General features: G+C 27.7%; 3 protein-coding genes across 3 annotated transcripts; 1 reads left to right on the plus strand and 2 right to left on the minus strand.

The window, feature by feature from the left end:
• The first annotated feature begins 1083 nt into the window (after positions 1-1083).
• Positions 1084-5186, plus strand: LOC113370723 (ADP-ribosylation factor 4-like). The gene is made up of 5 exons (XM_026611416.1): positions 1084-1130; positions 1628-1867; positions 3991-4094; positions 4174-4299; positions 4930-5186. The coding sequence occupies exons 2-5, from the start codon at positions 1717-1719 to the stop codon at positions 5107-5109; spliced, it is 561 nt and encodes a 186-aa protein (XP_026467201.1). The 5' UTR covers positions 1084-1130; positions 1628-1716; the 3' UTR covers positions 5110-5186.
• Positions 5187-10612: 5426 nt separating this feature from the next.
• LOC113370465 (lachesin-like) lies at positions 10613-15154 on the minus strand. Its single transcript, XM_026611132.1, has 9 exons — positions 15072-15154; positions 14731-14849; positions 14541-14663; positions 12686-12823; positions 12465-12583; positions 12097-12360; positions 11780-11919; positions 11040-11162; positions 10613-10810 (listed from the first exon to the last, which is right to left on the minus strand). The coding sequence occupies exons 1-8, from the start codon at positions 15130-15132 to the stop codon at positions 11047-11049; spliced, it is 1080 nt and encodes a 359-aa protein (XP_026466917.1). The 5' UTR covers positions 15133-15154; the 3' UTR covers positions 10613-10810; positions 11040-11046.
• A 1692-nt stretch (positions 15155-16846) lies between these two features.
• Positions 16847-17313, minus strand: LOC113370726 (uncharacterized protein C1orf198 homolog). The gene is given in 2 exon segments (XM_026611418.1): positions 16847-17077; positions 17080-17313. Coding segments are annotated over 2 exon segments (357 nt in total). The 5' UTR covers positions 17206-17313.
• Between the last annotated feature and the right edge of the window lie 194 nt (positions 17314-17507).

A 17507-nucleotide genomic window follows, 5' to 3' on the forward strand; every position in this document is an offset into this window, starting at 1 on the left:
AATATTGAGAGCTAAAACTTTCAGAGAATTGTTTCTTATCAATTTGGAACCATTTGAGCCCTTGGAAGCAAGGAAATTCAAAAATGCCCATATTAAGGACCACCCTAATGTATATAATTAAATAAATAAATATATATATATATATATATATATATAAATATATATATAGAATATAAAAATAACAATTTTGCATGTGACCTTTTATAGAATGTATATATTTTTTTATTAAAATATATCACAATTTGGTTATTAATTATAACTTAAAAAATTTAATTAAGATCCATGAATTATGACTATTATATACAAATTAATAAAAATTGCCATAGTCCAAATTGTAAAATCCCACAAAACATTTAATTTTGTGCAATTATCACAATAATATTTTTATTATTTTTATATAACAAAAATTAACTTCTGTCATCATATGAACAGCTAATAATTTGTATGTGCATGTAAATTAATTCTAAAACGAATGCAATTCATGTCAAGTTGTTTTATAAACATTATTTCAAAATATAAACAGGAATAAGCAAAATTCAAAAGTATTCCACAGAGTTGCTTACTACTGTACAATACACTGCATAAACGAGATTAAATTTGAGTGATAAGCAGTCAATTTGCGGCATGATCCCTTCCAAAATTAAAGCTTTATCAGTATTGTTTTATAAGCCAATATATTACCGGCTATAAAATATTTCTGATATAATGATACGATAAGTGCAAGTCTTAAAAAAATCAATTTGCTTCTATTAATAAATTGTTGAAATATGTGAATAAAGGTGAAGTGTACAGTGAAGTTCGAATAACAATCAAAAATTTAATTGTACTGTTAAAGGTTTTTATAATAAAAGATCAACCAAATTATATAATCAAACATTAATTAAAAGTTTATCCTAAATCGTAGTGTATAACATATAAAAATAATAATAAAAATAATGTGTTGCAAATTTATTGAAGTATTCTCAAATGTAAAATATAACCATATAATTTTTGTAGAATTTTAATTAAATGAAACTAATTTAAAAAGAAACAAAATTATTAAAAAACATGTTATGGATAATATCTACTTATTGTTAGAAAACACTTGTCAGTGATTATCAGCTTGTAATGATGTGATATGGATTCCGCAGGTGCGATTTTTTATGAATATCATAATTGAATATCAATTGAGGTTTTTCTACGTAATATGTTATTCAGTCATCTTACTTTTATGGGCTCACCCGTATTAAAGCGGTTAATAGCGACGGGACTTGTTTCAGAGGTCCCCGGTTCGATACCCACTTCGAGCAGCCTGTTGTCAAGCAACAGTGACAACGATTTTCACTTGGAAATATAAATAGCATTATGTTTTCAAGTGAAAATAGCCCTCACCCGGCATTGTTGCACCATACTTGCCCTATTACAGAGATTGTAATAAAAATTTATCATACAGAGATGTGACAACTGTTTGGGTTGCCATATGTAATAAAACGAACGTAGTTTGTAAGATATTAATCACAACAGCTCATAGAACCCATAAGTTCTGATCACTGTTCAAATAAATAAAAAAAAAATTTAAAAAATCTTACTTTTATCATGTATGTGTTCTGCAAGTAAACATAAATCTCACCGATGTTCATAATTTCAGTTATCATTTTCAAGATCTTTTCGGTCATATAAGCAATTGCATCTATGCACTTATTGAAACTGGAGTTATGACGTAGAAGCACGTGCGCTATGGGTAACACGCCATTAGTATCAGTACAAAATCGTTTCTGCTGCAGCACAAGGCGCAGAGTTTGGGTTATAGGGATGGCTGGAGCAGGGAAAACAAGTATATCCCTAAGACTGTCGCTCGGAAAAAGGGCGAGGACTCATCCTACAATAGGTCAGTTTCAAACATAATGATAAGAGAGGCGATGTTATGTATAGATGTAGAGTGATATAGTAAAACAATGAATATTTTGTATAGAAAAGATAGACATTGAAACATGAATCAAATCTGATATGAAATATATATGTACGAGGTCTGTTCAAAAAGTACCCGGAATTTTCGTTTTTTCAAAAAAATATTTATTTATTCGTCTACATTAATGTGGTCCCCTTCAAAGTAGTCCCCCCCAGATATAATACACTTATGCCAGCGTTTTTTCCGATTTTCGAAGCACCCTTGATATTCACTTTTTGATATGTCCATGAGCACTCTCAGCGATTTTCTTCAATCGAGGAAAACCGCCGTCCTTTCATGGGTCTCTTCAACTTTGGGAATAGGAAAAAGTCACACGGAGCCATATCTGGTGAATTTTTGCACTTTGCAACACTTTATTTCATTTTTTACGCAAAATTTAATACAAATTCTTTGACTTTTCAATTCTTCCATTGTAAAAATCGCCGAGCTCAGAAAAACACGTCGAACCTTAGCGACTACCACAGACAAAGTAAACAGTGAATATAGCTGAAAATTTCATCATACTTTAGGGGCATGTATACCAACACAATAAAAAAAAATTTTGACAATCAGACACTCCAGACCCGCGAAATTTAATTATTAGTAATTCCGGGTACTTTTTGAACACACCTCGTATATATATATATATATATATATATATATATATATATATATATAAATTTCGTGCGTGATCTTAGATATCTCTTTAATATTGCCAATCTAACCCAGAACTACTGGGGCGCATGGCATCGTGCCTTAAAGCAAATTGCTGGCACTTCCCGTACCAAAAATTATTTTTTTTAAAAAAGATTGAAAAAAAATTACTTTGAAAAAATTAGATTTTTGAGAAACTATAAATTTTTGACAAAAATTTACTTTCTTTTTTAAAAAAAAAGAATTTCTGAAGAAAATTTTTGAAATATTTTGGAAGTTTGGAACTTTTTTTCAAAGCAATCGTACTGCTTTAACTGCATAGAGAAGAAATATCGAAGCGCGTAAGCGCCGCGTCACGGTCTAACAGATAAACATTGGTACGGAACCCATAGGAATGTAAACAAAATTTATACTTATTGTTGAAATCTCTATAAAATATCAGATAATTTGATGTGCATATGTCTAATGATCATTTTTGCCCGCCAAATGGCATTTTTTTACTTTTTTTACTAGATCACTGAAACCGCTAGACCTGCCTCAATTTGATCAGTTCTGTATCTTGTTAATACAAGTAAAATGTTTTTTGAATTATTCAAATTGGACACTCCGTTCTCTTAAAAACTGAGTTACCGTTTTTGGCACTTTTTCCCCATATCTTCTGAACGGCTAGACTTGCCTTTGCCAAAAATTAATCAGGACGTCTCCGTATGAATACGAATTGAATGTTTTTTGAATTATTCAAATCGCTTCATCCCTAAATCGTCGATGAAAATTTGTATCCGCACACACACACATACATCAATTTTTTCTAAGGAATGCCAAAATGTTCAGAAGGTTTAACGTAAAGATATATAAAAATTTTCATTTTTAATTTTTTTGCGATTACTATAACATGCCCTACGAAAAGTTAAAAATCTGCTTCTCATAGTTAACAATAAAATAGAATTTAAAAAAATTAAAAATCCAACATATCACAATTCACAAATTAAAACGAACATTTAATATAAAATGTAAAAACGCCACAAATAATGTAAATGTAGTAATAATTACTCTATTATTTATATTCAAAAAATGAAAGTAAAATATAGAAAACCATTCTAGAATACTTCTTAATGAAAAAGAATTTCTTAACCGATAATTAAACGATTATTGAACCATTTTCAATGTCAGAAACAGAACATGCAACTTTAAATACCCTTATTTTATATGTACACTGTATTATTTTTTTAATTTTGCAATTCTCGAAAATGACAATTTTATAATATAAAGTTATAATTTTAAGATTTAATATAAAACATGATTCTTATAACAAAAATGATCACTATATTAATCATTGGGTTTCATATATTTCTAAAACACCAATCGTATTATAACGATGATTAAATGCAAATATTCATTTAATTTAATAGTATTTGATGTGGAAAAAATGGATTATAATGGACACCAATATACGCTATATGACTGGGGTTACATGTGCCATAAGCTATGGTGGACTTATGACGAGAAAATGCACGTGAGTTAATGAGAAATAAAAGAATAAATACATACGCATGTTTAGAAAATATTAATATATCCATGATTATTCCACATAGGGCATAATATTTGTCATAGATAGTTCAGATCCTGAAATGCTTCATCATGCTGCAAAACAATTTACGAAAATGTTAAAAGAGCCGAGAACCAAAAATATTCCAATATTAGTATTCGCGAATAAACAGGTAACTATGTGTTTGACTATAAAATTAGCTAAATAAAAAAAAAACTAGCAGGTAGATCGTGAACTATGTTGCTGGAAATTAATGTTGAACATCATAAGATGTTAAAACTGGTAGAAAGTATTATTCTTCATATAATGTAATTCGCCAGGTTCGCTGATTCGATTCCCGTTACCGCCAAGTCTGTCATCAGGCAGCATTGATGTCAAATTTCCACTTGGGGTTATAGATCACAATATAATTCCAAGCGGAAATTGTCCTTCGTGGACATAGTTGCATCATTCAATCATATGTAAACTATTAGACGTAAGAGCTAATATATAAACCCCACACATAGGAGAATGGTGAACCGATGGGTTGCCTCTCATAATAATACCTTAGGTCATAAGTCTTAAACAAAACAGCTTAAGTAGGAGTTCTGATTGCTGTTGAAACAATAAATAAAAAAAATGTTATAATTTCAATTCAAGAACGTATCCCTTATTTATGCAAAATAAAATGTAATCTATAGTTGTTTGAGAGGTTAGATATTTTTCAAGTCTTTCATCAAAGCAAGTAAACTATAGTAACAGCGTCATATTCTACGTTATTATATTAACCTATTGATTTCAATTACTTTTGTCTGTTATACAGGATCGAATAGGAGCGCTAAGTGAGAATCAAATTCGTTCTGCGCTGCCACCATATAACGAAAATGAGCGAGCTTTAAGAATTCAAGCTTGTAGCGTTTCTTTGGGAACTGGATTGTATGAAGGCTTGGAATGGCTGGATAATCAGTTATATTCCTCATCCACAAAGAGCTTATTTTATTAGACCCTTAGGAATTGATCTGATGTAATTTTTAAGAGTACCTGTAAAGTTTCATTTTATATATATTATTCTGTCCAAGCTATGAAAGATAAATGTAATAATTATAATATGTATTAACAAAAATACGATGATTTAGTTGTATGCTGATCTTCGAAAGCTTACTTAATCGCTTGAAATAAATTATTGGCGATTTATAATTCACAACTACAAAGCTATGAATCATTATATTTCAGATACTAAATATGATTGTTATAAGTAAATAAATAATAACACTAATAATAAATAATGAACAAAAATAATAAATTATGTATTTTATTGTATTTTTTAAATAATAAAGTTAAACGTTTTATACTTTCGGTGTGCACATTTGAAAAGTGTTTCTTTAATTTTAAACCATAAAGTAATATGACAGATAAAAAGTCATACACATGTATATCATCATTCACGAACCGAGGCCACTACGTATTTTACTTATATCACATTTATCACTATTTTTTGTCACGAATTTAGGTGATTATTTTCTTTATTCACTTAAACCAAATTTATCTTAAATCAACACTCAATCACTAAATTGTTTAATTAATCACAATTGTTCGAGATCTGACCCTTTATCAGGATTGTGCGTGAACTCCCCAAAATGGCGACTTCACTTGCCGCGAATTTCGAATGTTCAGGGGTATAAATGAAAGAAAAGAGAAATAATATAGAATAAATATGAAGGTAGAAAGAGATGTGGAGATGCGCATGAAATCGCATCTCCGTAGCTCTGCGCCCATGAGAGATGCTGGAAGCCCTGCGCTACGATTCGATCTATGTAGTTCTACGCGTAGAATGGGATAAAAACTAAAATTCAAGGTCATTTTTAATAAATTTATACTTAAATAATATATAATATGGCAAAGTATACAGAAGCGAGTACAAAATTTACTATCAAATATTAAATATAACATGACAAAGAATATATACTATTATTTTGTTAAAATCTGACAAATCTGGAGCAATTGTATGACATATGCATATGCATAACTTCTATATGAGATATCAAATATAAAGTCAGTTATTGTAATAATCAGCCACCTTTTAAATAGTCACGTATAAAACCGCTTTATTTTTCAATATTTTCTATTTGAATAATACAAAAATTAATTTTAGGACCAAAATTTTATGTGAAATAATGCCCTCCGTATTTATCAAAATGTAGAATTTTATCAAATCAATTGATAACAACTATATTCAAATACAGCATGAAGTGTATCATACATATGTGTAAAAGCAAGTAACTTTTTGCTAAAAAAACATTTCACGTGGTCGAATAATTCAACAATTGAGAAACAATATAACATGGTCGAACAATTGAGAAAAATGTGAGAAACTGGTAGTGTATATTAAATATAAAATTCTTATATACATATATATATATATATATATATATATATATATATGGTGGTCCTTAATATAGACTTTTTCGAATTTCCTTGCTCCCAAGGGCTCAAATGGTTCCAAATCGATAAAAAACAATTCTCTGAAAGTTTTAGCTCTTAATATTAACTTTTAGATAGTGCGCATATGCATAACTTCTATATGAGATATCAAATATAAAGTCATTCTCATCTAATAATTTCACGAGATCAAGAAATATATCGGCAGTGTTGTAAACAGAATTAAGCCATGGGAAATAATGATAATCGACTATTATTCATGTTATTCATCTTTAATTCTAACTCTCAAACCCTTCAAAACAAATTACTCTATAAATTAAAAAAAAATGATATTATGTTCAATTATTCTTGTATCTATAATTATGCCGGACTATTAGTATCTGTTAATACAACATCAAACTCAATATAATATTATATGCAGTATCTACATCAATTGTAACAATAGTTACAATAACTTTGTTGTAAACAATAGTAATAAAGTAATCAAATTCTATAGTGTAGTAATAATACAGAATGGAAAGAATATATTTAACATTATCAATAAAAATTATGTAAGGGCGTCTGTCGGGCGAGACTTTCGGGCTAGTGACCTACTGAAACTGAGCATCCATTGCGAAAAAGAACATGGAACATTCACATTTAGGTCAGGAGTCAATGGGGTTTAATAAAGAGCAATTTTCATAAAATAGTTTATTTTCTAAATAATTATAAGTAAAAATTTAATTTGTTATTTAAAAGAATTATAATTTCCTGACAATTGGAATATAATTTTAAAATCCCATTTTTTTATTTTATTGAAAAATAATATTCATACCAATATGTATTAATTCATTAATACCAATTTTATTGAAAAATAATATTCCTACCAATATGTATGAATAGTTTATTTTCTAAATAATTATCAGTGAAAATTTAATTTGCAATTTAAATGCCATGAAGAATTATAATTTCCTGGCAATTGGAATATAATTTTAAAATCCCATTTTTTTATTTTATTGAAAAATAATATTCATACCAATATGTATGAATTCATTCTAATAAAGAATAGTGGTAAACATGTTCAAGTCCTTTCAGACCAATACTAAAGAGATCTTAAATCTTCCGAGATCTACAGAAATTGAAATATATCAAGTGGTTTCAATTTATTAGAAGTTTAAAAAAAGATTAATTGAATATTATCACAGAAATAACGAAATAAACAAATTTACATCAAGGCTAATTAAACTACGAATACAAAAAAACTATTCGATGGATCTTTAAGCAAACCTAAATAACGACATTGCCAACTAAAAATTTTCGAACAAATTTTTACAATTTTCTCGACGAAAATGACCTCAACTAAAAACTAAAGTAATACGTATAATATCCGCATATTATACTTGTATTTATATAAATAACTTTTACCTTTCAAACTGTTTTTAAATATTGAAAATTCGTTTTCAAAGTTTTTGAAACCGTGACTGAAAAATATACGATTCAATATTATAAACAAAATTAATCAACGCGATTTTTTAGGTAAAAATCAAAATTCTTCAGAAAATTACATATTTTATCCCATTAAAATTGATATTCAAATTCATTTTTCATTCGTCTTTTAAATGACTTAAATTTTAGGCATATAGAACAAACAATTTTAAATCTTGAAATTTAAAAATGATCATATATTAGCATCATACATGGTGCGGCTTTTCATTACAAAAACAGATATTTTAACTGGTATGAATATATAAGTAATTATAATACCGTTTATTATTTCAAAAGTCAATATTTACACAAATTTAATTAATGTGACTTCGACTCTTGGCTTTATATAAATTTAGTAATTCCAAATATTTAAAGATAATTAAATTAAATATTTAATAAAGAAATGGTTCGGCAAAATCTATATGATCTAGCTGTTAATTACAAGTTCGTTATTAAGTATTATAAAATGAGATTGAAAGTTATTAAATTTTAAAAAATGAGTTTTTACATCTTTCATGAAAACTCAATCGAAAAACAAAATGTTTGTTCATATACAAATATACCCATACTTTTCTATACACTTTTATTTTGTAAGACAAAATGACAAAATGAATTGAAAAATCTAGAAACATGCAATTAGGGAATATTCTAAATTTCTTGTTTGGGGGCGTTAGTATTAGTATGTCATCATTTGAAAAGGATTTAAATGGAAAAATTTCCCAATAAATTTTCAGGTAGCTATGAAATTATATTTTTTCGCAGAACATTATTATTAATATTAACTATATCAACATAAATTTCGATAAATTCCCAATATCCACTTATTGACTCACAGTAAGTGAGGTCATGCAAGAGTAGTATATAAATCATATTTAGTGTTGTCTAATTAATCCAAATTGAATGAAGTCTACGCAGAATATCGATTCATTTTTAAATAAATCCTACACATTAATAAATTAAATAAAAAAATACTGGCATGAAATATTGTATAGGTAGTTGTTTGGTTTGGCAAAAGGGCTATGATTCGATCTAACACAAATTTATTACATTGGAATTTTAGTTGCCTAGTAAAATAAATTGGACCAATTTTACATGACAGAATTTTGTGTTAAAAATTCAAAAGCTTGTCTTTAGAATTCACCAAGATAAATGAAATGAGGACGCACGTAACTTGCATACGTGCAGCAAATAGAATAGTTACTGTTTAAATATGTCAAAACCCCGTTAAGAAAAACTTGTTTAACAGTATTTATTACAATTATATATTAAACAACTGATCTATATTTTAGGTACAACTAATAATTTATTATTGTTGCACTACTTGTCATTCATTTTAATAAAGAATGACATCTGAAAATAATTCTCACACAACTATTTGCACATACGCTTGTCAAATAATTATATTTATAATTACTATAAAACTTACCTATTCGTGTACGTAATATATCCTTTTCACCATTATATTGTAACATTACACATTTGTCATTATTAGATAACAATTAAAATTTTAACCACTACGCAACACAAGAAATTCTGAAACTGTCGCCATTTTGTATATATCAAAATGTAAATAATTTTTTTAGTTTCAGCTTTGAAGCGCAACGATACCAACATAAAAATGCGAAAAGAGGGCAATACAAAATAACACAGCGAACAAAAACAAATCAAATGTTTGTTGAATTTTTATTAAATGTTGAAAAAATAAATAATACAACATGTACATACAGAATAATATCTATTAATAATATAAGTATGGATGGAATCGAATAATATCAATTAAGAAAAATTATAGATTTAAATAACTAGACTGTATAAAGGACACAAACAAGTACAAACCCTTAATAATCAGTATTTCAAAATGACAATGAAATCTTTGCTCTTATTTGTAGCTGTTTTTAAAATAGCAGTCGAGTTTTTTAAATCTACCTTCAAAACAATACTGTTAACAAGTGCATATTTAAAATACACTTAAATAGTCAAACCATAATATACACATAAATACTAAAATTATTTTTGCAATGTACAATACACATAGTTATAAAACTTATTACTATATTAGTTTAAAATTTAAACCTAGTGCAAAATATTGCTTAAGTAGTCAAGAATTTGAAATGCACATTCTTTGAATTTACTTTGGAAGCATATACAAAAAGTGCATTTTTGTTACATACTAGACCTTTAAATATTAAAAATAGTTCTAGATATAAATTCACTTTATACAAAATTCGAGTTTTCTTTTTTCATTATGAGTAAATTTTTCTTATGTAAATATTTTCATCTAGTATCATTTCCTCGAAATAACGCAAACAAGAAAAAATAAATTAATTAGCTGAATAACAAATTTGGTCATAATTTAAATAAATATCTCCATAATGCCATATACTACACATGGAATGAAAAATATTAATAAATACAATAGTCTAAAATTAAATTTTAAAATCCATAAAAAGCAGCTTGAAAAATTTCAAATTTCGAATATGCAAGTAAGATTATATCTAAGAAGCTGCAAAATTATATAATGAAATCACAAACCTAAATACATGTGACACATGTGTTCAAAAAATCATTTGCAATATTAATCTTACGCTTATTCAATAGTCTGGAAACAACATGGTTCAACACAACGATATAAAAACTTTTCAAGTAGGCCATTAAAAAATTTCAATTACACAAATTGGGTGTGCAGATTACCAGTATTGTAAAAGAATATAGCCAAAATTTATTGGGCAGTATAGGCACACTAGCAGTTGAGAAATGGTCCCATCTAAGTCCTGGATAATTAATATTTGGATGTGATATTTCTAAAAAGATATTAATATCATATGATTATTTTGCAATAATACATGTTTTTAAGACTACTACGAATTATAAATGGTTACAAAAGTTTTTACTCTATAGTAGTAAATGGACTAGCTATTTAACATAACTCACATAAGTAATTTAAATTTATAATTTAAAAATCTATATTTACTGAAAAACAATTTCATTTAAAGAATTTCACTTTGAAATCTCGTTACATAACAAACTTACCTTATTATTACACTTGTGATAAGGCAACGATAACAGTAAACATTAATCCAGGAGCAGCAACATTTGTTGCCCCGCCATAATGCGCAATTCCACATGCAGGAGGACATACAGGAATAATAGATTCTGTGGAAATATTTTAAATATAAAAAATAAAAATATATATAAAAAAACAAGATAAAATATAACCAAAACCAATTTAGTAGTTAGTAGCAACATGTGAAAATATAAAATAAAATATCTTACTTAAATTCAAAGTTGTTTTGTAATACAGAAACAAAGATAAAATAAAAAAACGTCAATCAAATATTAGAATTAACATAGGAGCAAAAAGATAGAAAAACCAAATTCATCATAAATATGGTTATTTATTTTTTAACAAAATAGTAATCTTTATTGAAAATGTTTTCTTATGTTTCTTCTAAACAATATCAATAGAGCTTTCAGTTCAAAGTATTATATGATCGAAATCACATGCGTTCAAAACAGCTAAGTACAATAAAATATCACAAGCAATTTCTTATAATTTATAATAATGTATTAGAAAAAAATGTCATGCAAATGATATTCTAATGCTCTTTAACTCTCATTTCCTAAATGTCTATCACAAACTGATAAATTACAAGCTAAATATTAATTCTGCATTTCAAGCTTTTAGTAGGTTTTTAAAAGCATGCCCATGCAGATATGTAGCAAATCATGAGCATTTATAAAACAATATAAGTAAATATTCCTATTCTTACCGAACAGATGTACCCTGCCTTCAGCTGCTCCAAGTTTATTTGTTGCTTTGCAAACATAATCACCATATTGTCTCTTCTCAATAGTGATTACACGAAGTGTAGTGTCGATGAATTCATCAGCAGTTGCAAACTGAGATATGCTAAAATAATGTATACAATTATTTCTCAAGTCGTCTTAATTAAATACAATATTACAGATTACATTATATACACTAACAATTAAAAAAAATATGATTGAAAATAATTTGGATTATTTAAAAAATTTGAAAACATCATAAATAGTCTTTCAGATAAATTAGTTAGCTACTTATAACTACCTATAATGTTGATTGTTGGACAATTGCACATCATCTTTAACCCAAACAACAGCTGGGGGTGGATAAGCCTCAACGTGGCATTCAAGATCCATATCATATTGCAAGGCTTGTCCCAAACGTGGTCTAGGCACAGTGATGACAGGCGTAAATTCTACTTCTAAATTAATATTTCTCCTAGCACCTTTTCCTACACCATTTTCGGCTACACAATAATATGTACCTCGATCTTCTTTATGAACTGCATTAATTTTCAACATATTACCCCTAAAAAATTATAGAATAGAATTAATTTGCTTTGAAGGATTATAATCAAATTGAATATCAACACTCAAATAGTTGTTTCTAAAGAATAAATAAATTTAGTGTACCTGTATATACTTCCACCAGAAGGCAATATAGCATTATTTTCTCTTCTCCATGATACTCTAGGTAAAGGATAACCTCCAGCATAACATTCCATTTGTACCATTTGTCCTTCGGAGACAACCTAAGCATGACATGATTATAAATATATATGAATAAATAAATATACCATACAAAATATCTACCATATATATATACCATAAATAATAATCAAAAAAATACTTACAAAGTTTCTTGTGGTATTGTCACTGATAATAGGAGGTCTTCTTACTTGCAAATCTACTTCTGCATTAATTGAATTTGTAGCAGATATAAGTACTTGACATTGATAAATACCAGCATCAGTTTCTTGCAGATCTTTAATCTTTGGACACAATAGAATAATGTTAATGCAGTTAAAAGTAAATAAAAATAAAATTGTAGCTATATTGAGAAATAAAAATTGAATATGTTAGAAAATATTATATTCATAATGATTTTTAAATAGAAGATAGAAGAAAATGCACAAATTTAAAACTAATATAATAACTGTAAAATTATAGTTATATCAAAGTAGTTATAAAAAACCTAGAGTAATAAAAAAAAAGATGAAATTTAAAAATTATATCTATATAGACATATAACTGTGTATCAATTGTTTGTAAAGTTTAAAATAAATATGTGAATCAAATATTAAAATTCCTGGCAAATCATATTTTCTTATATTTGTATAATAGTTTACACAAACAACAATTATGGATTATATGCTGCAGATACAGGGTTCGAAATATGTTTGTTCAATACCTGACGGGCTAAGAGAGCTTATGATGGATATAACGAGAGAGGTTCTGAAATCTGAACCAATAGAAGTTTATAGTTTTATTGCTGATTATCTAGAAGCACTTTTAATAACTAGAGAACATGCTCGAATAGCTGCCCGTGTAGTTACTAGCTTGGCAGATGCGAGTGCCACTATTGGAGAATTGCTTATGCGAACAGGAATGACCAGAGAACAAGCTGAAGATGCAGCTCGTGTTGTCCAAATAGCCTTTAAGGAGCATACTGATGCTAGACAAAAAGGTTCACAAGAAAAGTTGAAAGAATTTGAAATTCTTCAAAGAATTATACAAATGACAAAAGTAAAACCGGCCGAGGCTGTCAAAGCTGCAGTTGTAATACAATCTGCATTTAGAGAATACATGGAAAGACAGATGCTTGAAGATAAAATATGTAAAGAAACAGGTGTTAATTGGCAAAAAGCGGCAAGGCATACAATGGAATTATATGCAAAGACTAAACCAACAGAAACCCAGAAACAACAGGCGGCCACTCTAATACAAGCATTGTATAGAGGTTATTACCACAGGAAGAATATAGCAGAGATAAGGAGGAAAGAGGAAGAACAGAAGAGAAAGGAAAAAAAGAAGAAGCTGAATTTAAACAATGGGTAGACGAAAATGTTGATGAAGTTGAGGATGCTGCTGAATTAATTCAACAAAAATTCAGAGAGTGGATTCGTGTACCTTCTTCATATAAAGAAAGAAGAGAAGAAGAGGAAGAAGAAAAAAAAGAACCCGTATTCAAAATATCAGTAAGTGATCCTGAACTCAATGCAGCTGCTACCCTTATACAAAGAAATTTCAGACAATATGTCGCTGAACGAGAAGCTGTGAAGAACTGGCTGAAGAATCAGTATATGAAGAGTATGTTGGAGATGAACAAGTTAGCTACCCAACAACTTTAGTAGATGAGGAAGAATTTGAAGAAATAGTACCATCTGAAGAAGGAAGTGAAGAAGTGAAGAAAGCAATATTTATAACCTAGAAACACAAATTGACCAAGAGCAAATTCAAACAGATGATGGAAAAGTTGATGAAAAAGAAGACGTCCAAGTCAATGAATATGCAGAACTGGAGGGTGAAGAAGAGGAAGAAGATGAAAACTGATAAACCATTCACATAAATATATATATATATATATATATATATATATATATATACAAATATTAAATTTGAGTTTTAAATTTAAATAAAAACAAATTATATTTCAATAAAGATTTCAAGTTTTTTCAATTATAATTTTTAAAAGAAAGCATTTACTACCTGTAGAATATATGTAGAACTGGCATCATCAAATCTTAAGGAAAACCTTGAGTCTTTTATAATCAAAGTACTGCCAGTTGACAAAGGCAAAAGTATTGTAGAACCTCCACGATCGTTTTTGATCTACAAAAAAGGACAATCATTATGCACTTACTCATTGATATTTTTTAAATTTCATAATATATTTTACCCATAAAACTGGATATTCCTTGGCATACTGCACTGAGCATTGTAATTCTACGGTTCCTCCAATATCTTTAATTTGTTCTTGAGATATGTATGAAATTGTTGGCGTGCGTTGTCCATTAGCTAAAAGTATCACACAAATTAAATATATTTTGTTTAATAAGCATTTGATTTAGATTTAGAGTAATTAAACTCGTCAATAAAATTTTCGAACGTCGCCATGACACGACGGCATTAACATAAAAAATAGATGTGTTTATTTATGCAAACAGCAAAAAGTAATATTTTAACTTAACATATAATTATTGAACTTTAACTATATTAAATATTTTGTAATTAACTCACTTAAACTAATTAAAATAACAATAAAAGCTAAAACAAGCCACTGTGTACACAAAGACGCCATGTTAGTAAACTTAAAAGTGAAAATAAATCATCCTTCAGTACACTAGTTGAGCGTCAATCCACACCCATAGATGACTCATGTGATTGCCGTGGTATAGATTGGTATAAATGAAATTGAGACTCTTCCGGCTCTTTAAAATTTCAATTTATTAATTATTCATTTTAATTAACTTTTATTAAGCCAACTGCACAAATTATAAGTACCTAAAATTGAAGGTATTAGAAAAAAAACAAAATTTCGTGTAAAATTAATTGAATGCTACTTTACGAGGCATGGAATAATGACATACTAATTCCCACCGCTTAATAATTTAAATTTTATGTAATTTATAATTTTTCGTTTCGTTTATTTTTAAAATTATATTTAAACCTTCTTAAAATTTGTTTGTTTAGTCAAAATCATATTTTAACTAGTGTCGCATGGTATCGTGCATAGAAAATCATTATTTTCTGAAATTGTCTGTACTACTACTAAATTATTTCATTACGGTATTGAGTGGAGAAGTATTGAATGTTTTAAATTGATAAGAAATTTATAAACTGAATTGCAAAGTTAACACGTTCCACTCGCGAATTCCGAGATTTATATGAATTTTGCCGCCGGAGCGGCGGCATCCGAGTCAAAAGGATTAAAATTAATTATTTGAAGTTAGCTTTAGAATTTAGCCAACATAAAAAAATAAAATCTAAATCATTTTTAGATTTAAAAGAAAAATTTTGGATATTGATTTTTAGACAATTACTATAACTTACCCATCACTTACCCTATGAGAAGTTAATAATGAACATGGAATTTTTAATTAAAACGCAAAAATAAATATTTTAATTAAAAAGCAAATATAAATATTTTTTCAAATGAAACAATTATTTCATTTGAAAAAATATTGAACTACTTGGGTGGTTTCAAACTGATTTTGGGCATTTTTTTAATTTTTTAGTTTTTATGACTATTTTTTTTCAGAATTAACATTCATTATTGGTAATTATATAAATAAAGTAAAAAAGATTTCATTTATATTATAAAACTTAATTTTATGCTGAATATATAAATCTATTTACATAAACAACAGTTATTTTCTGTTTATTTGATTATGAGAAAGTTATCTATAAGTTAAGTAAATTAGATGCAGATTATTTAAAAACTGTGTTTAGTATACCTATTATGAATTCATTAGAAAGTGAAATCTCTGGGAAGAGAAGATGTAATGAAAAGCAAAAATAAATTTAGTATATAACATATATATTAATCAGTTTGATACATAAAAATCAGTCACAACATCTAAACATTAAGGATATTTAGTTTAAACATATATGAAATAGATTGTAAATATAAAATATTAGTATAAATAAAATTTGTGATACTGTTTTCCAAACAGTTTTACCAGTTATCCAGAAAATCATATCCAGTCTTAATAGTATCAATACTATCTACTGTATCTAAATTAATTTCACCCATATCTGGTATTATGTTTTCATCTTTTAAATAATTCATTTCGTTGTAAGCAATAGATTCTTCGCCCTTCATTTGTGTTCTTGATTTTAATTCAGATAAAAATTTGGCTTCATTTGGTGGTTTAATTATTTTAGGTATTGTGGAATCATCAGGTTTAGAAGATTCATGGTTATTTAATTCTTCGACTTCCTGTTTAGGTTCATTTATTGCACCAGGCAAATGTTTTACATGAGGTTTTGTTATTTTTCTACTTCAAAAATATTCAATTTAATTGACTGGCAGTCTTCATATTGAAAGGAGCTGAATGCTCGTCTCGGTAAGCAAAATTTTCATCCTGCACAATTTTTTGACCAGTTACTAGATTGCTGTTGTAACAATGTAACCCTTCATCAAAGCTAATATTCTTCTCCTCTGTAGGTGTCAATAAAGCGTATTGTAAAGCGATCTCTGGTTTTATAATTGATTCATCAATAATTTCATTCTGTTCATAACTTTTAAACTACCCCAAAGGTTGTCATAGGATAGTTGTATTTCTTTTATATCGTTTTGTATTCTTGCAGCAATAGGGTTTAAACTGCCAAAATAATTTTCGGCTATCAATTTCAACTTATTGTTAACCATTTTTTTAATTAAATATGTAACACATTGATAGAAATGTCAATTAAAAATACATTATACTGTTATAAGCACTCGACCACTACTTAGCAGACTAGAATATATAATAAACCAATGAACTGCAACTATGAACTGTCTGCTTGACAAGTTCAATAAACCTTTATACGTCAAACATGCTTTGGTTTTAAAATTGTAGATGACGCCAGATTCTTTTTAAATTTTTTTAGACATACTGGTAGATTAATTTTTATAAAAATATCTTATTTTCTTATTAAAATATTGATACAACCAAACTTAAAGAATTTACA

The sequence above is a fragment of the Ctenocephalides felis genome, unplaced genomic scaffold (assembly GCF_003426905.1).
Source record: "Ctenocephalides felis isolate EL2017-DRISC unplaced genomic scaffold, ASM342690v1 CF-g0.4_SCAFFOLD_01492, whole genome shotgun sequence".
Lineage (NCBI taxonomy): Eukaryota > Metazoa > Arthropoda > Insecta > Siphonaptera > Pulicidae > Ctenocephalides > Ctenocephalides felis.